Source organism: Callithrix jacchus, chromosome 14 (assembly GCF_049354715.1).
Source record: "Callithrix jacchus isolate 240 chromosome 14, calJac240_pri, whole genome shotgun sequence".
Lineage (NCBI taxonomy): Eukaryota > Metazoa > Chordata > Mammalia > Primates > Cebidae > Callithrix > Callithrix jacchus.
In genome coordinates this window covers 88,698,725-88,725,423 of record NC_133515.1, presented here as the reverse complement: position 1 = coordinate 88,725,423, position 26,699 = coordinate 88,698,725, and the positions used below count along the sequence as shown (strand labels likewise).

At 39.8% G+C, this 26,699-nt stretch overlaps 1 protein-coding gene across 7 annotated transcripts in view; it reads left to right on the top strand.

The window, feature by feature from the left end:
• Positions 1–26,699, top strand: part of LOC100896839 (glucokinase regulatory protein) — a 54,810-nt gene that overhangs the window by 12,161 nt on the left and 15,950 nt on the right. For 4 of the 7 annotated variants that reach the window (XR_004733927.3, XR_004733930.3, XR_013526727.1 and 1 more), the window contains one exon: positions 6,690–6,772. Coding sequence is in view for 2 of the 7 variants with exons in the window: in XM_054244393.2 (XP_054100368.1) it covers positions 6,690–6,696 (7 nt within the window). In the remaining 5 variants the exon portion in view is untranslated. Of the gene's footprint in view, positions 1–6,689; positions 6,773–11,672; positions 11,878–26,699 lie in introns of those variants that run through there. The other 3 variants (XR_013526726.1, XR_013526725.1, XM_054244394.2) reach the window with 2 other exon arrangements.

The following is a 26,699-nucleotide window of genomic DNA, read 5'->3' as shown; positions in this document are numbered from 1 at the left end:
GGTGATTCTTCTACCTCAGCCTCCCAAGCTGCTGGGACTACAAGCACGTGCCACCACACTCGGCTGATCTTTGTATTTTTTTAGTAGGGACAGGGTTTCACCATGTTGGTCATGATGGTCTTGATATTGGCCTTCCAAAGTGCTGGGATTACAGGTGTGAGTCACCAAGCCCGGCCTTTTTTTTTTTTTTTAATTGGTTTTTTAAATCAGGGATGGCCTAACAACTCTAGAATTTGACACCTACTTTTTAGCTTAGACACAGAATCCTTCTAGTGAAGTTCTTCTGTGATGGGAACACTGTATATTTGTAGAATGGCACTGTCAGCCTTGGTTTCCTGCTGCTATTCCTTCTTTGTTGGCTGGACCCAGTATGAAATCTTGATCCTCCAGTGTGGCTAAGAGTTGGGGTTATTTAAGACAAACTAAAACCATTATGTTTCAAGATAATAAAAATGTTTTGAGGAAGCATCTTAGTATTTAGGTCATTTAAATTTATTATATTTTAAAAATTAGAAATGGGGGCCAAGTGTGGTGGCTCACACCTGTAATCCCAGCCCTGTGAGAGGCCAAAGTGGGTAGATTGCTTGAGCCCACAATCTGGAGTTTGAGACCAGCCTGGACAACATGGCGAGACTCCATCTCTAATAAAAATACAAATAATTAACAGGACTTGGTGGAGTATGTCTATGGTCCCACCTACTCAGGAGGCTGAGGTGGGGGGATTGCTTGAGCTCGGGATTGCAGTGAGCTGTGTTCATGACACTGTTCTCTAGCCTGAGTAGAGACGCTATCTCAAAGTCAATCTCTCTCTCTCTCTCTCTTACACACACACACAAGTTACCCTAATTAAAGCTTTTGGGCAGTTAAATGAGCCTTATAACACTGATACAACTCTATGTAAAGGTCACTGTGTTATTTATTTGCACATTTTAAATGTAACAGTCATGTGAATTATACAGAATTCAGACTGTGCACATCTGTATATCTGGAATGAACTCATAGTGCAATAATAATTGAAATATTCCTGTTATTTAGGCTAGAATCAAACTTGAATCTTCGAGGCAACTCAATTATTCTTGACTGCTCAAAAGATCCTTTTTCAAATCCTTTTTATTAACTGAATTAGGAATCTATAAGCTAAGAAGTCAATATATTAAGCACCCTCTTAAAATCTAGATTTAAATCTGTGTAGTGTTGATTTTTAATTCTTCTCAGTGGTTATTCATATTGTCACAGTTTCTAAAATTGTACTTAAAAGTTCCATGAACATTTCAGTGGAATCAGGTTTTTTTAATTTTTATTATCTGCGATGACTTTATCAGGTTTTGTTTGATAAACACTGCCCTCCTGTGGTTAACGTAAGATAATAGTTTGGCAAAACTGTTGTAGTCTTTTCCACTTGTGGTAAAATAATGCAGCGGTTTCATGCAGCATATTCTTAGTAATATATGTGGCCATTTAGCATTTTTTTCCCCTCATTCTCTCCCTCTTAGTTTTTTTCTAATACGTCTACACATTTTTCTCATTTCTATCTGTGCACATTTTCTTTCTTTTTTTGGTGGGGAGTCAGAGTCTCACTCTGTCACCCAGGCTGGAGTCCAGCGGCATGATCTCAGCTTATGGCAACCTCCGCCTCCCAGGCTCAAGTGGTTCTTGTGCCTCAGATTCTTGTGCCTCAGCCCTCCTTAGTAGTTGGGATAACAGGCATGTGCCACCACACCCAGCTAACCTTTGTGGTTTTTTTTTTTTTTTTTTGAGATGGATGCTCTGTCACCCAGGCTGGAGTACAATGGTTTGATCCTGACTCACTGCAACCTCTGTCTCCAGGGTTTAAGGGATTCTCCTGTCTCAGTCTCCTGAGTAGCCAGGATTACAGGCACCCACAACCATGCCTGGCTAATTTTTGTATTTTTAGTAGAGATGGGGTTTCACCATGTTGGCCAGGCTGATCTTGAACTCCTGACCTCAAGTGATCTACCCGCCTCGGCCTACCAAAGTGCTGAGATTACAGGTGTGAGCCACCGTGCCAAGCCTTATCCTGCTTTTTAAAAAATATGAATTGTACCTCAGATAACCAAATAGATGGTGGAAAACATTTCTTTTTAGATGAAAAAGGAACGATAGACTATCAGCACTTTCCAGCTCCTAAATAAAATAATGGATGGAGATAGTGATCATTGGTGGCTGCTAAAACAATTAGACTGAAATGCCAATGGGAAACTTTCTAATAAGTGGATCAAGTAGACTGCATCTATCCACTGATGTATCTTAGCATCTCAAAAAAGAGATTATAGAGACTTTGTATGCTCTGATGTGGTGTGGTAGGAGGTATACCGTATGCCTTTGACGTTTTCTTTCTAAAATAAAATCTGAATCTGAGCTGACCTAGGTTTCAATTCTAATTTTCTGGAAGTGCAAAGGACAGAGGACCGTATGATTAGCAAAATACACAATGTGGGTAACTATAGCACAGTTTACTAGTTTTCTTCTGTAAGTAAATGGGAAGAAAAAAAGAGGGAGAGACACCCATAGATCACAAGATACTTCAAGACATGTGTTAACCAAATGCAATTTGGTTTGAACAAACCAACTGTTAAAAAAAGTTTTTCCCATGTAAATTTAAGACATTGACTAAATAATTTGTTATTAAGGAATTAGTCATTTTCTGATGTATAAATTTTTTTAAGTCCTTGTTGTCAGAGATATATACTACATATAATATTAATGAATGAAATGTCTAAGGCTTGGTTCAGAATAACCCAGTTAGTGGAGGGAGGGTGGCTGAATGTATTTTATGAAACAAGATAGGCTATGTGTTGATAATTGTTGAAAATCAGTGAGGGATATGTGATGGTTCATTGTAATGTTCTCTCTAATTTAGTAAATGTTTTGAAATTTCCATAATAAAATGACTTAAAAGTATAATATTTAAGTCTGTAATTGAAAAACATTTTTCTTTCCCCCCAAAACTACTTACAGCTTTAAATAGTCTGAGATACGCATGTTCACCTGTGCGATGATGTATACTGTACATCACTAAGTTTTACTGCAACACTAAGTTTTCTTTCTTGAGACAGAGTCTCACTCTGTCGCCCAGGCTGGAGTGCAGTGGTGTGATCTCAGCTCACTGTAACCTCTGCCTCCTGGGTTCAAGCCGAGCCTTATGCCTCAGCCTCCTGAGTAGCTGGGATTACAGGTGCACACCACCCTCGCCTAATTTTTATATTTTTAGTAGAGACGGGGTTTCACCATGTTGTTCAGGCTAGTCTCGATCTCCTGACCCTGTGATCTGTCCTTCTCGGCCTCCCAAAGTGCTGGGATTACAGGTATGAGCCACCATGCCTGGCCTAAACATTTTTGTTTTGAAGAAAATAAACATTACTTAAGTATGTGCGTGTGTGTGTGTGTGTGTGTGTATGTGTATGTGTGTGTGTGTGTATATGTATATATGTATATTTTGAGACATAGTTTTGCTCTTGTTGCCCAGACTAGAGTGCAATGGCGTGATCTCAGCTCACTACAACCTCCGCCTCCCAGGCCCAAGCTATTCTCCTGCCTCAGCCTCCCTGGAAGCCAAGACCATAGGCACCCGACACCATACCTGGCTAAATTTTTGTATTTTTAGTAGATACAGTGTTTTACCACATTGGCCAGGCCGGTCTCAGAACTCTTGACCTCAGGTGATCTGCCTGTCTTGGTCTCCCAAAGTGCTGGGATTACAGGCGTGAGCCGCCACGCCTGGCCTCCTTAAATAGTTTTAACCAACTGTTTTTCTCTGTTTCATTAAAGTACAGAACATCTGGGAAATCAGTGAAATCCTCACTAAAACGACATAGTTTTTGGTCTCCACTTGTAATAGTTTAATGTTTTATGATGTTTCAACCACATTAAAATATTAAAATAACTTAATTCCTTATTCTGCAGAATATATTAGAAATTATTAATTTTTACTATTAGCATGGATAATATAAATATTTTCAGTTCTGAGTGTGACTCATTCTGATAATGATTTAATAATCACCTTTCAATTAAGATTTGATATGCCAGAGAATTACACTCCAGAAATACTAATTTCCATCTTCTAGCTCCTTGGACAGATGTATGTATTCACACATGTAGACATTTCATGGTGTTTATTATTGCGGTGTTTTTGCCATTTAAATTGGCAGGAAAAAACCCACATTGAAATGTATTATATTTGACTGCTAGTAAAGTCAAATGTATTTCATTTGCTTCATAGATTTTTATTATGGGATATTGAATATGTACATAAAAGTGGACAATAACATAGTGAATATCTGTGCTCACCATTTAGCTTCTGTAATTATCAATTTATGGCCAGTCTTGCTATATTTAAACCGCTGTCCTCTTGTATATTTTTTGAAATAACTCCCAGACGTCACATGATTTCATCCATAAATACTCTAGTGTGCAAATGGTTTTTCATCTGGTTATTATCCAGTTATATTAACCCTTTTGTGAACTATTTCTTGTCCAGGTCCATAGTGTATTTTTGTTCATTTTCAGTACTTTAATACATTTTTAACATACAGACAATAAATAAATAAAGGTTTGGTTTTCTGTATGGGCCTTAACTTGATGAAGGCAGTAAGTTCAACTTTGGACAACTGAAATTTGAAATGCTTATGGGATATCCAACGATTACAGGTTTTTAATAGTTTGTAGTAGACTGCTTGATCCTTCAAAGTGTGAGTGGTGAAGGCTTGGTGCGGATAATGTTATTCAGGGAGATTTTGGTGGAGTGAAAAGTAAAAGGGGTAAGTGGATGTTTATAAAATATTTGAGGGATGGGCATAGAAAAGACATCTACAAAGAAGACTGAGAAAAATATTTTTGGGAAAAAGAAAAGTTTAGGACTGTGACATCTGTGAAGGGAACAGTTAATAATGTCAGATGTAGTAGAGAGATCAAAGAAGATGATCAACAGAAATATGCATTGGATTTTATGGCTGACCAAAAGAAAATAGTTGCAAACACAGGAGACAGTATGTTATCGTGATGCAAGACTTGGATTTGAATTTTGGCTGCCGCTTATCTTGCTATGTTATGTTTGGAAATATTACTGGTTATTGCATTTTAATTTCATATAGAATTGTAAGTGTAAACAAGAAAATAAAACATACACAAAATACACATGTATATCTGTTGAGACTCTGTTAGCTATTTGTTTCAAGAATATTCCCCAGACATCTTGAAGCATAGTTACAATAGCTGCTTTTGTCTGATAATTCCAACATCTGTGTCACCTTGGGTTTATTGTGTATAGCTTGTCTTTTCTTTTATGAGTTATTGATTTCCTTAATCTTCATATGTTGAGTAAGTTTGAATTGTATGTTAGGCACTTTTTTTTTTTTTGAGACAGAGTCTTGCTCTGTTGCCCAGGCTGGAGTGCAGACATGATCTCCGCTTACTGCAACCTCCACCTCCCAGGTTCAAGCTATTCTTGGCCTCAGTCTCCCTAGTAGCTAAAATCACAGGCATATGCCAACATGCCCGGCTATTTTTTTTTTCTTTTTTTGAGACTGTTCCCCAGGCTGGAGTGCAGTGGCATGATCTTGGCTCTCTGCAACCTCCACCTCCTGGGTTCAAGCGATTCTCCTGCCTTAGCCTACTGAGTAGCTGGGATTAAAGGCACTCACCCCGATGCCTGGCTAATTTTTATATTTTTAGTGGAGATGGGGTTTCAACATGTTGGCCACGCTGGTCTTGAACTCCTTACCTCAAGTTATCTGTTATCTGCTCACCTTGGCCTCCCAAAGTGCTGAGATTACAGGTGTGAGCCACTGTGCCCAAAACTGAGATAAATCGTAGGGATTCCTCCCATGCTTGTAGGACCCCTTGCGAGGTTCTGCTTTCTTGGAGTTTTAGGTCCTTGTCTAGCTGCTGCTGGTGTTACCACAGCTGCTCTCATGAGACTGCCTTGGGAAAGGGCAGAGAAAAACAAGAGATTTTTCTTTTGGACAACTTTCTGCCTACACTTAGCCTGCAGTTCTGGGTTTGGGGCTGCCTTTGAGTCAGGCTCAGGGGAGGTACCAGAGGGAAACAAAATCAGGAAAATCACTGCTGGACTAGTGGTACTTCTAGTTGTGGTTTTCTCCCTAAGCCATCTGCTACTATTTCCCAAGTCCTCGAATAGCTGCTCCATGCATTCTGTCCAGGTTTTTAGTTACATTCAGTGGGAGAGACAGAATGGACTATGCCTACTCTTCACTGGAACCAGAACATAGATATCACTTTAATTTTATTATAATTATATTGTTCACTTCTTTTGGTTAAGGATTTATTGTGTACCTGTGATTTACTAGGCTTTGCTGTACATTTACCAGGAAATGGATGATCTAACATGCCTGCTGGGTCACAGATAGTGAAGGGATGTGGGGATGGAGGCAGAAGGTAAACAATTACATATTTATTAGTAGTGAATAATTGGGTTATTAATTTTAGATATTTTGGTCAATTTCTGCTTCAGACTTGACTTACTACTTATGACTGAGGGAAAGAATATCTGATACATATTGTTAATTTTTCATTTCTCAAAATAGAAGGGATGAAAAGTCTCTGTATATGTATGGTCTGGATATAATTAAGGCATAATTATAAGAAATATAATTACATATAGAATTATAAGAACTTTAGAAATAATTTATTATTATATACTTATTTCTCAGGTCTTAGAAAAATACCTCAATACACCCATGAGTCATAAAGAAATTCTTCAGGTTATCCAAAGAGAAGGACTAAAAGAAATCAGGTGAGTTATTTATATATATTATTAGTAATAATTAATAATACTTGATCAGAGTATTTGGTAGCATATAGTAGTATCCTTTAGTCTTGAAGATTATTCATTAAATTTTAATCATTTGTTAATGGTTTATTCAGCTGTCAGATCCTTGGAATTTTTAAGTCATTACATAGTTTTAAAACCAGAAATTAGTTAAATTCTTAGGAGGAGCATAGCTATCTTTAAGCTCATGCACTTTAAATTTTAGGAAGGGCTGGAGCCATCTTCAAGCCTTCATCTGTTACTTCAGGCTTTTGATTTAATAAACTTGGTCATTAGTGATAAAAGTTATTGTCATACAGGGAGAGTCCTTGAGGTCGACAGATAGTCTAGGAAGAAATAACACTGGCTAAAAAGGATAAAATGAAAAAAAGCAGTATATATGTCAAGTAATGATCTTACCGTGTTCAAACATAATAGACTTGGGTCATTAATACAGGATTAAAGATAACACACACTTTAATTTCTAAGAACCTTATTATATTACAATAACAAGCCAGGCATGGTGGCTTACACTTGTAATCCTAGCTCTTTGGGAGGCTGAGATGGGAGGATTGCTCGAGGCCAGGAGTTTGAGACCAGCCTGGCCAACATAGTGAAACCTCATCTCTACAAAAAATGGAATTAATTAGATTTGGTGGTGTGCTCCTATAGTCCTAGCTCTTTGGGAGGCCGAGGTGGGAGGATCGCTTGAGTCCAGCAGTTTGAAGCTGCAGAGTGCTAAGAAGATGCCACTGCACTCCAGCCTGGGCGACAGAGCAAGACTCTGTCTTGTAAAAAAAAAAAAAAAATCACAATAATACCTAATAGTCAGTGTTCTTTATATTTTTAGACAGAGTCTTGCTCTGTTGCCCAGGCTGGAGTTCAGTGGCACAATCTTGGCTAACTGCAACCTCTGCCTCCCCAGTTCAAGAAATTCTCCTGCCTCAGCCTCCTGAGTAGCTGGGATTATAGGCACGCACCACCCTGCCCGGCTAATTTTTGTATTTTTAGTAGAGGCGGGGATTCACCATGTTGGCCAGGTTGGTCTTGAACTCCCAACCTCAAGTGATCCATTGGCTCAGCCTCTCAAAGTGCTGGGATTACAGGCGTGAGCCACCGCACCCGGCCAATAGTCAATGTTCTTAATCAAGGCTCTCTAACATCAGGAAATGTTAAACTTATATTAAGTATGCTCTGTATATTAAGACAGAAAATTGGGAGACTATGTTAGATTTTCATTAACATAGGAAAAGCTGCAGTGCTTTCAAACTACTAGTTGTTTTCAGCTATGGGTGGGATTGTATAACACCCTTAGAGAAAGAGTTCAGAATTTTGGGGGGCTGATTTTGATTATACAGTGATTGCAGTGGGGGAACACAGTGTCATTTAGTGGGCAGGTCACAGGAATGCTAAATGTCTGGCACTGTGCTGGATATTGCTTCACATTGAATAGTTTTTCATCTCAGGTACCAGTAGTGTTCCCATTGAGAAACAGGAAGCTATGCCCAAATATCTGTAAATGGACAATATATTTCCTGATGAATAGCCATTGCATGTTCTAGGTTTTGTTTCTCATTTTCTTTTATTTTGAGACAAAGTTTTGCTTTTGTTGCCCAGGCTGGAGTGCAGTGGTGTAATCTCAGCTCACTACAACCTCGCCCCCCAGGTTCAAGCGATTCTTCTGCATCAGCCCCCCAGTAGCTGGGATTACAGGCATGTGCCACCACATCGGCTTATTTTGTATTTTTAGTAGAGACAGATTTCTCCATGTTGGTTGAGCTTCTCTCAAACCCCTGACCTCAGGTGATCCACCCATCTCGGCCTCCCAATGTGTTGAGATTACAGGCATGACCACCACACCTGGCCTTTTTCATTTTTATTTTTTTAAGAGATAGAGTCTCTGACTGGGCGCAGTGGCTCATCCCAGCACTTTGGGAGGCCAAGGTGGGCAGATCACGAGGCCAGGAGTTCGAGACCATCCTGGCCAACATGGTGAAACTCTGTCACTGCTAAAAATACAAAAATTAGTTGGGCATGATGGCATGTGCCTGTAATCCCAGCTACTCGGGGGGCTGAGGCAGAAGAATTGCTTGAACCAGAGAGGCGGAGGTTGTGGTGAGCTGAGATTGTGCCACTGCACTCCAGTCTAGTGACAGAGTGAGACTCTGTCTCAAAAAAAAAAAAAAAGATGGAGTCTCATTATATTGCGCAGCCTGGAGAGCAGTGGCTGATCATGGTACACTTCAACTCCTGGCCTGAAGTGATTCTCCCATTTCTGCCTCCTAAAGCCAGGACTATGGGCACTCATTTTTTTTTTCATTGACATGAAATTCTAATTGAGTTTTTAAATTGGCTTTCTCTAAAGCAGTTTCCATTTTTTTTTTGTTTTGATTTATAGTGAAACTTCAGTAGGCTGAAATAAATTAGGTTTGCTTCATGGATATGAAAAAGTGAATTATAAATTAGTGTTATATAACACATCCCTGAAAAATGGAATGTAAACATTTTAAAATTAAAACTTTAAAATGCATTTGAAGGCTGGACGCAGTGGCTCACGCCTGTAATCCCAGCACTTTGGGAGGCCGAGTGGGTGGATCACGAGGTCAAGAGATCGAGACCATCTTGGTCAACATGGTGAAACCCCGTCTCTACTAAAAATACAGAAACTTAGCTGGGCATGGTGGTGAATGCCTGTAATCCCAGCTACTCAGGAGGCTGAGGCAGGAGAATTGCCTGAACCCAGGAGGCGGAGGTTGTGGTGAGCCGAGATTGCACCATTGCACTCCAGCCTGGGTAACAAGAGCGAAACTCCGCCTCAAAAAAAAAGAAAAGAAAAGAAAAATCAGCCAGGCATGGTGGCGTGCACGGTAATCCCAGCTATTCGAGTGTCTGATGTAGGAGAATAGCTGGAACCTGGGAGGTGGGGGTTGCAGTGAGCTGAGATTGTGCCACTGCACCCCAGCCTGGGCAACAGAGCAAGATTCCATCTCAAAAAAAAAAATACATTTCAAGAATTTGCTTTTAAAAATACTTTTTGTGGGCTGGACGCACTGGCTCACACCTGTAATTCCAGCACTTTGGGAGGCCGAAGCAGGAAGATCATGTGAGGTTAGGAGGTCTAAATGTCAGTATCATTCAGCTCTAACATAGTAAGCCTTTGGGACTTTAAACTTGCCATGATTATTTCCTGGGAGCAAGCAGGAATAGTAAATAAAGATTAGTAAACAAAACAAAACAACAGCAGGTTTTTTAAAAAAGCTAGTAAAGTATGTGGATCATCAGATAGCTTCTGGTTCACTTGGTGACAATTTAAAGTAGCTTTTCCTGGTTAAACTATATTGTGGTTATGCAGTTATGGGAACACAAAACAGTTCTTTCTACGTCACCAGTAACTTTCATTTTGCCAAATCTACAGGATTTTTACTTCTTGCCTTTTCTACCTCTTAGAATTATTTAACATAGGAGGCTATTGTATTACTTCCTTCTTGAAACTTAAGTGATGCCATGAAGTTTCCTACCTTCCTTCCTCTCTAAGCTTTCTTTCTCAGCGTTTGTGCTAATAACCTTCTCTCCAATTTAAATGCCGTTTTTATTTCCATTTCCATAGCTTTAAATATCATTTCTGTTTTGTTAACTTCCACATATATAAGGAAGCTACTTTCCCTCTCAGTTTCTGTACCTGCTGACCGCCCTTAGCAGGGGATGTGCTTTCACTCAGCTATTTGACAGTTAAATCTTTCAGGTCTCCATTTGGGTACCTCTTTTTCAGAGAGAATTTTGCCTGACTTAGTGGTCTTGATCATATCTACCTATTTTAATTTGTTTTAGTGTTCTGTGTTTTTTTCTTTTCTTTTCTTTTTTTTTTTTTTTTTGAGACAGAGTTTTGCTCTTGTCACCCAGGCTGGAGTGCAATGGTGTGATCTTGGCTCACTGCAACCTCCGCCTCCCGGGTTCAAGCGATTCTCCTGCCATAGCTTCCCAAGTAGCTGGGAATACAGGTGCGTGCCACCACGAGTGGCTAATGTTTGTATTTTTAGTAGAGACAGAGTTTCACTGTATTGGCCAGGCTGGTCTCAAACTCTTGACCTCAAATGATCGACCCTCCTTGGCCTCCCAAAGTGCTGGGATTACAGGTGTGAGCCACTGCTCCCAGCGTGTTCTGTGTTCTTCATAGCATTAAGGTCTGAAATTATATATTTTTGTGATTGTAAAAAAACATACTATTTCTCTGTACCTTACATTAAGCTAGCTCCAGAGGCAGTGACACTATCTTTCCCCCACCCCTCAGCATATGGTACATAAATATGGTGCATAGCATTTCAAACCTGCTTGTTTACAACTAACTGAAAAAAGAAAAAGAAAAAAAGAAGAAAATAAATAAATAAATAAAACCTCATTGCTAATGAATATATGGTTGAAAGATCATTTTCATATGTAGTTATAGATCATTCTCTTGCTGCAGTGATATGTCAAATGGTAGACTTTTTTTTTTTAATCTGAGACCGGTTCTCGCTCTATCACCCAGGCTGGAGTGCAGTGGTGCCTCGGCTCACTGCAGCCCTGTTTTTTGGGGATCAGGCAATCCCATGACCTCAGCTTCCTGAGTAGCTGGGATGAGAGGTACATGTGCCACCAACGCTAGCTAATTTTTGTATTTTTTGTAGAGACAAGGGGTTCACCATGTTGCTCACATTGGTCTTAAACTCTTGGACTCTAGCAATACTCCTGTCTTGGCCTCCCAAAGTGCTGGGATTACAGGCGTGAGCCACCATGCCCAGCTGGTAGTCTTATACTCTTAAAAGTTTTTAGAAAGATTACAGAATGAAACACGTACTATGCTTCTCAAAGGTGTGTGACTACTTCCTGTTTTATTTTCATTCCTCAGACCTCAGTACATGACTTGGAACTCTTCTCCCTTTATATTTTCCCTTTGGCTCCTACATTTGGAAGAATTTTGCTTTGATTATTCAACACCAGTTTTGATTGATTTTAAAATTTATTAAAGTGGTAACAACTGAAATATTATGAACATATTAATGAATAAACAAAATAAGGTACATGCACACAATGGAATATTATTCAGTCTTAAGATAGAAAATTCTGATACATGCTACAGTATGGATGAACCTTGAAAACATTATGCTAAGTGAAGTAATCAGACCCAAAAGTACAAATATATGACTCCACTTACATGAAATATCTAGGTAAGTTCGTAGAAAGTGAGTTACTATTGAATGAGTACAGAATTTCTGTTAGAGACGTAGACAAGTTCTGAAAATGGATGATGGTGACAACATTGTCAATGTACTTAATGCCACTGATTAAAAATGGTTAAAATGGTAACTTTTGTGTTATGCGGGCTTTGCCACAACCAACTAATAAAATGTTTAAAAAGAAGTGGTTAGCTCCTCGCTGAGAAAGTTTCAGCTGCTAACCCCTTTAAGAATTTAGGTGGTAAGACTGACAATCATTTATCCAAAGTATGGAATCCTGAGAATTAATTAGAAACATGAATTACCTTTTTTAAAAAAAAGCATTACAATCTTTAAATGCCTGTTTATAACTATAAAGCATGGCCGCATTTTAGAAAATATAGGAAGAAAAAGGTCCTTAAATTTTCCCGCTTACCATTATCTATGACTGTGTATTCCATTATTATTATTTTATACATTAATGCACTAATTTTAAAGATTGTTTAGGTGGGGCATGGTGGCTCACACCTGTAACCCCAACACTCTGGGAAGCTGACACAGGAGAATCACTTGAGGCCTGAGGTTTGAGATCAGCCTGAATAACATAGTGTGACCTTATCTTCACCAAAAACAAAAAACAAAACATGCTAGTGCAGGCCTATGGTTCCATGAACGTATGTTCTATGAATATATGAGGTATTACTAATACCTTGTACATTAATGATAATCACCTCAGGAAGTGTCAGAGGTGATTCAAACTACAGCCTCCCAAATATGCTGGGAGGCTGAGGCAGGAAGATCTCTTGAGCCCAGGAGGTCCAGGCTGCAGTGAGCCATGATCGTGCCACTGCACTCCAGTCCTGGGCAACAAAGCAACACTCTGCCTCTTAAAAAAAAAAAAAAAAAAAAAAAGAATTTCCCATAGAGTAATAGGGAGGAAAAAAACCAGAAGTTTTGATGTTTCAGGTGAAATGGGAGGAGGACATGACTTAGGCTAGGAGAGGTTAAGAACTGTTTCTGGTACACTTAGTAGCAAAGGCATTGTAGAGTTCTTTAAAGTAGCTTCGTTCTTTTTGGAACAGTTGAAACAAGCCATGAGAAGTTATTGATATTATAAATTTTGTAACTGTGGTATCTGGTCATTTGTAAGTAGAGAAAAGTTAACTCCCATACTGTTTACCAATAAACAGTTGTTTCATAAAATTAAAAATAGTAAGATGAATTTTGTTGAGAGACGTCTCACGTCCTCGTGCAGTTTTCTGTGGCTAAAATAGAACCTGATTTTTGTTTGTTCCATAAATACCAATGCTAATGTGCCAGTTGTTTCCTAGGGTTGAGGCTTCGACACAGAATTGCTTGTTCCAAATTTGAAGTACTGTTAGAACCTTTAAAACAATTTTGTAAACTTTTACTCATTTGTTTTTCTGTAGACAGTTTGCTTTTTAAAAATCAATCTATATATGGGGTAGAGATTTTGTTTATTGGGTTTGTTTAGTTAAAGAATCCATATTCTGGTTGGGCGAGGTGGCTCATGCCGGTAATCCCAGCACTTTGGGAGGCCAAGGTGGGTGGATCATGAGGTAAGGAGATTGAGACCATTCTGGCTAACACTGTGAAACCCTGTTTCTAAAAAAAAAAATAAAAGAGCCCATATTCTCATTATTATATCTCGTGTGTTGATTCTGGATTATACTGTGCATTTGTATAAATCTAAATATTGAAGGAATGGCTAGGTATTTTGTTTCCCTCTGAGACACTAGAAATAAAACCAAGGATTCAGAGAGATGTGTCCACTTGTGTACATTTTGATGGTGTACTTCAGTTACTCTCTAAGGGAAACAATTCAGAATTTTATGTTACCTTGAATCAAAGTAACATTTATGGCAAAATGGCTGTCATTAGCCACCAGGATATAAAACAGCCTTTTAAACAAGTGCTTTCCTTTTTGTCCAGTGATGTTGATTTTACAGTTTGCAGAGAAACAAAGAGCACCTAGTGCCCCAGTTTGTTTTTAAGTTTCTCCCAACTCGAGCCCATATTTCTTCTTGTCATTACAAACTATGCCATTGGTCAGGAAGTGTCAGAGGTGATTCAAACGGCAGTCTCCCAAATATGCTCCCATAGCTACTCCCACACAGCTTCATGGAACTATCTGAGATTTTGGACATTGATAGTTTATTTAAATGTTCTCTGTAAGCCTCTGAGCTATACAGTTCTATAGTTCTTAGGGTCTGATCAGAAGACCAGAAACTACACAGTAATTTGAACAGGCACATTACCAGCTGGAAGTTATTAACAGATTAACTAGGGATTAACTATTCAAAGGTAAAGAGAAAGCAGGGCTCTGGTTCAGTGGATGACAAAGTTCAGCGGTGCTGTAACCTGAGGTGGCCACAGGAAAACTGCCTGCTAGGTACTAGAAGAGCTTTGCTGTAAAGCCCTTTGCTGGTGAACCTGTCCAACCTTTTGGGGAATAAATATTAGCTACTACGTATTTATGTAATATATAGAAATATACAGGTACAGCTAAACACATGAGTGAATGTAACTTCTTTCTTTCTCTTTTTTCTTTTCTTTGAGACAGGGTCTCACTGTAACCCAGACTAGAGTGCAGTGGCACAATCATGGCTCACTGCAGCCTTAACTTCCTAAGTAGCTGGGACCACAGGCATGTGCCGTCGTGCTTGGCTAATGTTTTATATTTTTTGTAGAGACAGGGTTTTGTCATGTTGCTCAGGCTGGTCTTGAACTCTTGGACTCAAGTGGTCCTCTTGCTTTGGCCTCCCAAAGTTTACAGTCATGAGCCACTGCATCTGGCCACCTCTTGTTTGTTTTTTTTTCCAATCACAGCTCACTGCAGCCTCAAGTGATGCTCCCACCTTAGCCTTTCTAGTAGCTGGTACCACAGGCACACATCACCATTCCTGGCTAATTTTTAAATTTTGGGTAGAGACAAGGTCTCTGTGTTGCCCAGGCTGGTCTGAAACTCCTGAGCTTAAGGGATCCTCCCACCTTGGCTTCCCAAACTGCTGGGATTATAGGTGTAAGCCACGACACTTGGCCTAAAGACACTTTTTAAAAATATAAATTTTTACTTTTGGAAAATTCTAAACTAAAACAAAAGTATACATCCTCCATCATAAACTATAAATAGTCTTTATACCTTGGGTGTTCTGAAATAAATTGCAGTCATTTTATCATATGAGTATGTCAGTATATATCTAACAGATAAGAACTTGAGACTAGTTGTGTGCAATTTTGATATTTTGGCTTGTTATACAAAATAAAACAATTAAATCTACACATTAAGCATACACACTGTTAACAGAATACACACCCTGAATACTCTTTGAAACCATGCCTGTTAATTCTTTACTGTTACTCATGACTGCTTCTACTCTTAGGCTAGATATACAATAGGTTTTCCCCCTCCATCAGCTGTGGCTGCCATTGGTTGACAGATGTGCTTTTATAGCATTAATTGTAGGAGTTAATGCCTTCCTTCTAAAGTAGCTATTACCTTAGTGCTTTTCCCCCTCCCTGCCTTTGGAGTTTCCTTAACCTGCTTTGCTCATTTTGTTAGCTGTATTATCTTGACTCTTCTTATATCAGCTAATGGAGAAATAGTGTTTTTAGGAAAGAAGAGAAAAATAGTAAAGTATTTCGTTCTTGAGATCCTATTCTGAATAGTTTTTCTTGTCTTTCCATTCATGAATAGAAGAAGGGAAATAAATTAGGAAGATTATTTGTTCATGAATTTATCATCCATGAATTGGGCATTTTCTGAATTAAACCATTTATGAGTGATCCCAAGGGTTCCTGATATATAATTAGTAATTTTGGTGAGTTTGAATCTTCCACACATATATTACATATAAGATGAATAAGTAAGTTATAAAGCTAATGAATGCATGTGACCAACTGCCTAGATTGTAAAGAACTCTGGGAACCACCCAGCAAAGACCATGCTCAGTAAACATTTTACAGATTGGGATTTTACCTCTTTGTCTGGGGGAGTCCTAATGACATCTGTTAGTACTAATTTGTCTATGAAGAAAATGATCTCTTTCCTACAGTATTTAAGGTTATATGTTTTAGCTTACTTTACACAAAAACCAATCGGAGCACCTATTTTTTCCCCATCTCTCCACATGCAAAAGTATATAGCAAGGGAAATAAAGTCAATGTTCTCTGTGACTTTCCAGCAGAAATCCTTACCCCTGCAGAGTAGATCATTCGATTATTTGCTAGGATTTCATTAGAAAGAGCTTAGTTTTAGAATGAAGAACATCTTGTATTGTATTGATATTATATCTAAGGTTGGCTGATACCTTCATGGTTAAGCCTGCATCTTCCTCCTCCTCTTCTTTTTAAACATCTTTAAAATATTCTTTGTAGAGATGGGGTCTCACTATGTTGCTCAGGCTGATCTTGAACTCTTGGGCTCAAGCAATTCTCCTGCTTTGGCCTGGGCATGAGCCACTGTGCCCAGCCATCTTCCCTGCCTATTAGTTGTAATCTGCTTTGAGGTTCACAAAACTGGTAGGGATGTCAAGAAGGATTAATAATGAAAAAATGACAACGAAATACTTGGGTCTCGACAGAAAAGAGTATTCTTATCCATTGTAATTCAAATCCTCAAGAGCTCTATTACCGGGTCACAGGGAAGCTCATAAACCTTAAGTCCGTAACTGATGGCTTTATGGTGGCTCCTTGACATTGAAATGCATGGGAAGAATATTAAAGAATGGGAAGTATTCCTTGTATTCACTTTTAACTGTAAATTGCCCTAACAGTTTTACTGTTCTTTTCAGTTCTTCCAGTTTGTATTCATTGTTTGATCATAAGTTTAGAAATAATCAAATTACTACAACTGTTTTCTGAAGCATTTTAGACTATTTACCTAAATTGGAGTATTGTTAGATATGTTTGGATATGATATTTTTGGCTAACTTGTAAATTTTAATGAAGAAATTAATGTTCTATGTAGCATAATGAGAGGGTTGCTAGTTTGGGGAATTGTGGATATTGCTGGGAGGGGAAGGGACAGTTTCGCTTTGGGCTTTATTGTTGCTTTGTAAGAAAAAAGCTTTTTTTTCCCCCTTCTTTCATTTTCCTGCACTGCATTCCAACTCCAAAAGGAAAGAAGTATTACTTTATTCTAAGGAAGTATTATGCAATTATAAAGCACACTTTTATAAATTTAACTTACCTTTGGAGGCATGAGTTTTACCTTATAAAACTAAATAATTGTCCAGAAACCATGTAATATCAATATCATTATGTTAATGTTCATTCATTAAGTGTGCTTTTTTCGGTTCTTCCAGTCTGTATTCATTGTTTGATCATAAGTTTAGAAATCCAATCTACATTAAAATTTATTAAAATCAACATTTGACCTATAATAGCATTGGGATACCAAGTATTTTGCAGATTAATGATGAAAATATTTAATAGACTGGAAAAGTGTATATTAACTTTTGCTTTATAGCTGTAAGATCAAAAATGTATGTTTATGCTCTAATTTAGATAAAATATGGTAAATTGGCCAGGCATGGGAGCTCACGCTGTAATCCCAGCACTTTGGGAGGCCAAGGTGAGTGGATCACCTGAGGTCAGGAGTTCGAGACCAGCCTGACCAATATGGTGAAACCCCATCTCTACTAAAAAATACAAAAATTAGCCAGACACGGTGTCAGGCACCTGTAGTCCCAGCTACTTGGGAGGCTGAGACAGGAGAATTGCTTGAACTTGGGAGGCAGATGTTGCAGTGAGCCAAGATCGTTCCACTGCACTCCAGCCTGCGCAACAGAGCCAGACTCCATCTCAAAAAAAAAAAAAGGGAAATCCTCTAGGGCCATGATACTTAAAACCAGGGCAGAATGGGTTAAACATCATAGTCTGGATCCTTTACTGAACTGGCCTTTTGTGTGTGGGCATGGCCTTTTAGATTCGTCTCTGCCATAGCAGCTCCCGTGCTGTACTATTGTCTACTTTGCCTGTGAGACTTGAGGCCAGCAGCCATGTCCATGTATTTCAATGTTATGTGGACACGGCATGCTTGAGTTATAGTTAGAGCTTAGTTAGTCTTTTTAACTCTAGTTAAATCTGTAGTTCATTAAGTTCATTTGTAAGAACCTATTTATTATAAGCAAGAGTTTGTGGATGAAAGCTTAATCAAGGTCTTACCAATTTAAATTATAATTAAAAATCAAAACTAGGTAAATTTTTGTTTTGGTTAGTTTGTTTGAAGGAAGCATATTTACTTATTTGGAGACAGAGTCTTGCTCTGTCACCCAAGCTCTGGAGTGCAAGTTGCATGATCTCGGCTCACTGCGACCTCTGCCTTTCAGGTTTCGTGATTCTCCTGCCTCAGCCACCCGAGTAGCTGGGATTACAGGCATCTGCCACCACTCCTGGCTAATTTTTGCATTTTTAGTAGAGATGGGGTTTTACCATGTTGGCTAGGCTGGTCTCGACTTCCTGACCTCAAGTCAAGGAAGGCCCACCTCAGCCTCCCAAAGTGCTGGGATTACAAGCCTAAGTCACCAGGCCTGGCCATTGTTTGGGTTGTTTAAGTGCAAATGATAGGAACCAAATGCGAATAACTTAAGCAAAATGAGGTTTATTTGAAGAATGTGGAGGTAAAGGCAAGACTCGGACTCAAAGCAAGAAACAGGCTCTGAAATTAGGAGGAGGAAGGCAGCTTCAGAGATCAGGTAGATCGAACTAATGCCTAGTCTCATCATGATACTCCAGCTGGGCTAAATTAGTCATTGTCTACTCCGCTCAAGGTTAAACTTTAAGGGACAGTGAACTTCTTGTCCCAATGCTCAGGGATGGTGAGACATCTTGATGGATGGTCTTAGCAAGACTGCTTCCAGTAGAGTAGGACATAGTTTCCCAAAGCAAAAGTAAGCATTCTTTTTTTTTTTTTTTTTTTTAAGACATAATCTTGCTCTGTTGCCCAGACTGGAGTGTTTTGGTACAATCTCTGCTCACTGCAACCTCTGCCTCCTGGGTTCAAGCAATTTTCCTGCCTCAGCCACCCAAGTAACTTGGATTACAGGTGCACACCACCACACCCAGCTAACTTTATGTATTTTTAATAAAGACAAAATTTCACTATGTTGGTCAAGTTGGTCTTGAACTCCTATCCTCAAGTGATCTGCCTGCCTCAGCCTTCCAAAGTGCTGGGATTATAGGCATGAGGCACCATGCTCAACCAAAATTGAGCATTCTTGACAGAAGAGGGAATGGATATTGGCCAGGCAGAAGCAATAGCTTTCCATTGCTCTCTATAGAAAATTAGAGTATACCCGAAAAATGTAAGCCATAAGCAGTAGTAAGAAATAATTTTTTAGGCAGATTCTCCTAAAGGAGCATTGTATGAAACCATAGTGCAGTATCACAGCCAGAATATTGTTTCTGATATAACCCACCTGGTTTTACTGGTACCCAGATGTATGTATGTGTGTGGGGTGCTAGGTGATTTTTTTTTTTTAAGATGGGGTTTATTTTATTTTTAAGATGGGGGCTAGGTGATTTTTATCATGTGTATAGACGCATGTGCCCACCACCACAATCAAGATACAGAATACTTTCAATGAGTATCCCTTGTGTTCTCCTTTTAAAATCACATGTACTTCCCTATTATCTCCTCTAGCTCACCTTCCTGATACTAGTCTGTCCTACATTTCTATAATTCTGTCATTTCAAGTGTTTAATAGAATCATACAGTATGTAACCATCTGGGATTGGCTCCCCTGCAACCCCCACTCTTGGTATGTCTCTGGAGAGTCTTCCAAGTTATCGTGTCCATAGTTCATTCTTTTTTATTGCTGAGTAGTATTCTTTGGCATGGATGTACCACAGTTTCTAACTGTTTATCTGTTGAATGATATCTGAATTGTTTCCAGGTTTTGGCTATTAAAAATAAAACTTCTATGAACATCTGTGTCAATGTTTTTGTATGGGCATACATTTTCCATTCTCTGGGATAAATGTGCAGAAAGTGCTGTTGCTGGGTTGTGTGGTAAGTGCATGTTTAATTTGAAAGAGACCTTGAAACTAAATGAATTTCTTATAAACTGCATATAGTTTTTTTTCCCAAGCCTAACTGTATCCAGCTTTCTTAAAGATACTTTCCATAAACAATCATGATATTTCAGGCAGGACATGGGCAGACAGTCATTAACAGTGCACAACAACTTTCAAACTCCCTCCTTTGATGGACTACCAAAAATCAGAAAGCCACTATAAAACCCAATGAAGTCTTCATCTGATGCTCTGAACAGGGAAGGTTTAGAGTGAGGTTGACATTTCACATTTAGCATGTCGTTCAACCGCTTTTCATGGGCCAACCCTGACTTTCAGGAAGTGAAATGAAAATGGCAGAATTTATCTGAAGATCCACAATCTAGAAATGGAACCACTGCTCTTTTGACAGGTGCCATCTCAGTGGCATCACTGGAAAGTCCAGATTGCTTGACACACTGGTAACTAATGATTGGGGGTCAGGTTCCAACAGATGTCTGAGTTTAAGGGTGTTAAGTCTATACTGAAAGATGGAAAGGGAAAAGAGGACATAAAGACAAATTTGTTTTTCCATACTCTAAGGCTTTTGTGCCAAGGTAGCCATGTGTGTCAAAGTCAGGGAATCCCTCCTCCTGGGAGCCAAGAGGAAGGAAGTCTCTCAAAACTAGAAGGGAAAGATGTTTTCCCCATATCAATCCAGCTTTGGAGACAGTCTATTAGTGACATATGCCCCTTCCCCCAAAACAACAATGACCTGTTCTGTGTGCTAACAACATAGCTTAAAAAATAATTCTGCATTTTTATGAAACTTGATAAAAAATAGTATTTCAAACTGTACAGCCACCAGAAATACGCAGTTATCAAAAATACACACATTACACTTGGCATCTCCAGCACCTTCAGCTTTCTGTGCCTGGTCTGTTTTGGCATCTCCATTTTCTGCAGGGTTATTCCCTCCTTGCCAGCATCGGTTTTTCCCTCTTTCCCTTTGGTACCTTCTCTCCCTTCTTTGCAGGGGCCTTTTTAGGCATGGGCTCTGGCTTTGGAGGAGCAGATTTAGCAGACAACCTTGTGGATCTTCTCTGTGGTTTGTCCTTCACCTTGGCGTCATCTCCTTTAGCATCCTCTCCAGCCTTTCTCTTGGGCGTGGTGGCTACGGTGGTAGGTGATGGGCGCGGGATGCAGCAGCGCGTGGGCTTTGGTCTGTCCGGGGGGCGTTCTTGCCTCTTCTTCACACTGCTCCAATTTTTTTTTGGCCCACACTGCCAATCCTTGCCTTTTGATTTGTGTATTTACACCATATATATTTAAAGTAATTATTGATAGGTGAGTTTGTCCGCCATTTTTTTGTTTCTGTTTGCTTCCTCTATTTCTCATTCCTCTGTTTCTTCTTCTTGACTTCCCTATGGATCGTATTTTAGGATTCTGTCTTGATTTATTTATAGTATTGTATTTATTTGTATGTCTTTACATAGTTTTCTTAACTGTTTCAACCGGGTATTACAATATATACATGTGATTTATCACCATGTACTGATAACATTTTACCACTTCAAGTGAAGTGTGGAAACCGCACTTCCATTTAGATTCTTGAGTATGAGATGGTATTAAAATTTGTGTTCCGGTTGTCAAATGTGATTTATATGGTTTATGAGAAGCATATTCTGTGGTATATACTTATTCCTGCTCTTTGTGTTTTTTCTTCCTGGTGCTACAGGATTGCTTCTTTTATCATTTCCATTCTATTGAACGGCTTCCTTTAGTCATTCTGTAAGAATAGGTCTACCCTTTTTAGTAAACGACTTCTTTTAGTTTCAATTAGTCTGAAGCTGGTTCATCAGATACAGAATTCACAACTGACAGTTCTTTTCATTCAGCATTTGTGAAATGTCATGCCACTTCCTTTGGCCTATGTGGTTTTAGTTGCAAAATCTATGGTCATTTGAATTGGTGTTTCCTCTAGTGATGTGTTGTTTCTCTCTGACTGCTTTCAACACTTTTTCTTTGGATTTAGTTTTCAGAATTTTAATTATGATGTATCTTGGTGGACTTACTTAGTCTTGGTGGACTTATTTAGATTTATCCTATTTAGATTCACTGAATTTCTTAAATCTGCAGGTTTATTTCTTTTTTCTTTTTAAATCCTGTTATGTCTTCAGGTTTTTTGTTGTTATTTATTAGTTTGTTTGTTTTTTGTTTTTGAGACCAAGTTTTGCTCTGTCACCCAGGCTGGAGTGCAGTGGCATGATCTCGGCTCACTGCAACCTGCGCCTCCTGAGTTCAAGCGACTCTCCTGCCTCAGCCTCCCTGAGTAGCTGGGACTACAGGCGTGTGCCACCATGCCTGGCTACTTTTTTGTATTTTTAGTAGAGACAGGGTTTCACCATGTTAGCCAGGATGGTCTCTATTTCCTGACTTCTTGATTCTCCCGCCTTGGCCTCCCAAAGTGCTGGGATCACAGGTGTGAGCCATCGCTCCTGGCCAGGATTTTGTTTTTTTGAGACAGGGTTTCATTCTGTTGTCCAGGCTGGAGTGCAGTAGTGTGATCTCAGCTAACTGCAGCCTCAGCCTTCTGGGCTCAAGCAATCCTCCCACCTTAGCCTCTGAGTAGCTGAGACTACAGGTGTGTACCACCACACCCAAATAATTTTTGTATTTTCTATAGAGGCAGGGGTTTACCATGTTGCCCAGCCTGGTCTCAAGCAATGCCTGAGCTCAAGCAATTTGCCTGCCTTGTCCACCTAAAGTGCTGGGATTATAGGCATGTGCCATTGTGCCCAACCTATGTATATGTCTTTAACCAAATAAGAGATGTTTTCAGCTGTTAATTCTTTGAATACTCTTTTTTCTTTGTTTGAGACAGAGTCTCACTCTCTCAGCCAGACTGCATCAATGATGTGATCTCTACTCACTGGAACTTCCGCCTTTCAGGTTCTAGCGATTCTCTTGCCTCAGCCTCCCTAGCGTCTGAGATTACAGGTGTGTGCCACCATGCTGGCTAATTTAGTGGACATGGGGTTTTACCACATTGGCCAGGCTGGTCGTGAACTCTTGACCTCAAGTGATCCGCCCACCTTGGCCTTCCAAAGTGCTGGGATTACAAGTGTGAGCTACAACACCCTGTCAATTCTTTGAATACTCTTCCCACCCTACTCTTTTCCTTCTAGTATGCTGATGCTATGAATGTTGAATCTTCTGTTGTTATCCCACAATGCCTTGGGATTCTGGTAATTTTTTTCAGTGTTATTTTTTTCTGTCCATATTGAGTAAATTGTATTGACCTGTCCTTAAACTCACTGATTCTATCCTTTGTCGTCTCTACTCTCCTATTGATTTCATCTAGTGAGTTTTAAAATTTCTTAATGTAGGTTTCAGTTCTATAATTTCTATTTCATTTCTTTTTATAAGTTCTGTCTTTGCTGATATTTTCTATATGTTTCAAGAGAATTTTAAGTAGTTTTTGAAGCATTTTTTATGAGAGCTGTTCCAATATTTATTTATTTATTATTTTTTTGAGACAAGTCTCTCTCTGTTATCCAGGCTGGAGTGCAGTGTCGTGATCTCAGCTTACTGCAGCCTCCACCTCCCTAGTTCAAGCAATTCTCCTGTCTCAGCCTCCTGAGTAGCTAGCACTACAGGCATCTGCCACCACGCCCAGCTAATTTTTGTACTTTTAGTAGAGATGGGGTTTCACCGTATTTGTCAGGCTGGTGTCGAGCTCCTGACCTCAGGTGATACACCCACCTCGGCCTCCCAAAGTGCTGGAATTACAGGCATGAGTCACTGCACTTGGCCTACTCCAGAATTTTTCTTACAATTTGAACATCTGTCTCAGTGTTGGCGTCCTTTAATTGTCTTCTTTCATCCAGTTAGTGATTTTCCATTGAACCCTGGATATTTTGGCTATCGTGTTAGGGCATGTCCAGTCTTACTTAGGCGGGCAGTAACCATGTTTACTTAGGTTTACCGTGCTGGTCCTGGACTGTTTTGGTGGATTGTGGTTTCAATAACAGTTTAATTTTCAGAGCCTTTGCAGTGGTATTGGGTCTGCTTGTTTTATCTGGTGCTGCAGAGGCTCCCATTGACCTCTGCTGCTTCTTATTGATCTCTGTTGCTTCTGTCTGAGGGGTGGGAGTTTTCACAGGCTGAGCTGTTTGATGCCTGCAGATATGGAGAAAAGGGAGTCTTCAGCCTGTGGGGACAGACATTTCCTGGCCTGACCCCCTTTGCTTGAGCTACTTGGCTGCTCAGCATCTTGCGGGTGGGGGAAGGTGTTGTAGTCTCAGACCCACAAGGACAAAGAGGCTTCCTGGGCTGGACTGTTCTTTGTGATCTCCCACTTACTGGTGCCTTTTGGTCTCCCCTATTCCAGTCGTTTTTCTTGAGACTTAAGGGAACATAAAACTAGCAACAAAAGACATTTAATAGTCTCCTAAGATCTACCATAACTAAGTTACTTCTCTTAGTTCGGAAATGCCAGGAATTGGTAAAATTAATGGGTCAGCCAACTACTTCAGAACTCTGATTTAATGATAGATACAGTGAAGTTAAGTGGTGTTCTACAGAATCTCTGTAGAAGTCTAATGAGTTAATAGTCAGTTACAGAATATATAAGATGGCTGGAGAAAGACCTCCAGACAGGCTGAAGAATTTAACATTGTGCTGGTTGACATTTCAGACTGATGGCACATCTGCAATGTTGATTATGGCAGAGGGTTATGGGTTATGGGTCAGTCATTTATTGGTTGGAACATTTTGGACTTTATGATCAGAAATGTTTTCTAATCTGTGTAATTTCATCTACAGAAAACCATGGTCCATTAAGACTAGTGATATCCCTCTCTCTCTCCTTGCCAGGCTTCTACCAGGGAGATAACTTGTGCACATTACACACGAGTATAGGGCGTAATCCACATAGGGTGATGCCTGCAGATTTGAGTCTGTGTTCCCTAATTCTTTATCTAACATGTAAAGTATAAATAACACAGTACTGGAAACTTTTATGGATGAACAAGGAATGATACCTAGCACCTTTCTTCTAGAAGTTTGTAGTATAGTGAAGAGAGAAGATAAAATGCATCTGATAAACTAGGTTAAACTTCACGTTGTTTCCTCAAGAGCCATGTGAGCGGTACCAACATGATTGGAGACAGGGGAGAAATCTATCATGGTGATTCTAGAGCAGGTTTCTCAACTTCGGCACTAACGTTTTGGACAAAATAATTCTTTGTTGTGGGGGGCTATGCTGTGTGTCATAGGATGTTCAGCATGGCCTCTACCCACCATATAGCAGTAGCAACAAACTCCTCCCCACCCCTGCCCCGTGTACACACAGTTGGCACCACCAGAAGTATCTCCAGGTGTTGCCAAATCTGATCTAGAGCAAGAAAAAACATGGAGCATAAAAATAGTGTATTTTAAATAAAGCTAGAGAGGGCCCGGAGTGGTGGCTTATGTCTGTAATCCCAGCATTTTGGGAGGCTGAGGCGGATGGGTAGCTTGAACCCAAGAGTTCGAGACCAGCCTGGGCAACATGGCAAAACCTTATCTCTACCAAAAATACAAAAATTAGCCAGGTGTGATTGCATGCACCTGTGGTCCCAGCTACTCGGAAGACTAAGGTGACAAGATTCCTTGAGCCTGGGCTGTTGAGGCTACAGTGAGCTGTATTCATACCACTGTACTTTAGCCTGGGTGACAGGGTGAGACCTTGTCTCCAAAACCAAATAAAGAAACTAGAATTTAAAAATAAAATAAGGAAGAGAGGCATAGTCTACCTTATTATGAATTCTTTCAGGACAACCCCCAAGTCCAGTCAAACCCTCCTATCCCTGCTCTTTTTTTCTGCTTGTGCCTTTTCAGTGTATTTAACAGGCTGGGCACAGTGGCTCACACCTGTAATCCCAGCACTTTGGGAGGCCGAGGTGGGCAGATTGCTTGAGCTCAGGAGTTCGAGACCATCCTAGACAACCTGGCAAAACCCATCTGTACTAAACATACAAAAACTAGCTGGATGTGGTGGTGTGTGCCTGTAGTCCCGGCTACTGGGGAGGCTGAGGTGGGAGGATCACCTGAGCCCAGGAGGTTGAGGCTGCAGTGAGCCGTGATCAGGCCACTGCACTCCAGCCTGGGTGACAGAGGGAGACCCTGTCTCAAACAAACAAAAAGCCAAAGTACCTAACAGGTTGTTTAAACTCCAGTGTATACGTGATTGAGAACAAAGACCACTCTTTAAACCCGCACGGTGTTCAACTTGGCACTTTAATAGTTTTTTTTTACTTTTTTATTTTTCAGAGACAGGGTGTCTAAAAATCCTATGTTAGGATTTAGACTCATCTAAACTAAGGACATAACTAGTACACAGCACTGTGCATACTGCTGGAGAAAAGATACTCTGCTTCTTCCCTTTGTGGTCCCTCAGATCATCTCCTTAACCTACGTAGAATAGTGAACAAGGGACAAGCCCAGGCTTTGGTATCACCTAGACCTGGTTTCAAATCCTGGCCCCGTTACCTTGATAGCTTTGTGATTTGGGTGAGTCACTTAACCTTTCAGAGCCTCAGTTTTCCCCTCTAGAAACCTACTTCTATTGGTATTTGCTGTATCATGTTTATTTTTGTACAGCTAAAAAAGCCCCTGGATTTCTTAACAGCATCCATTTATAGACCATCGCTAGGAATTAG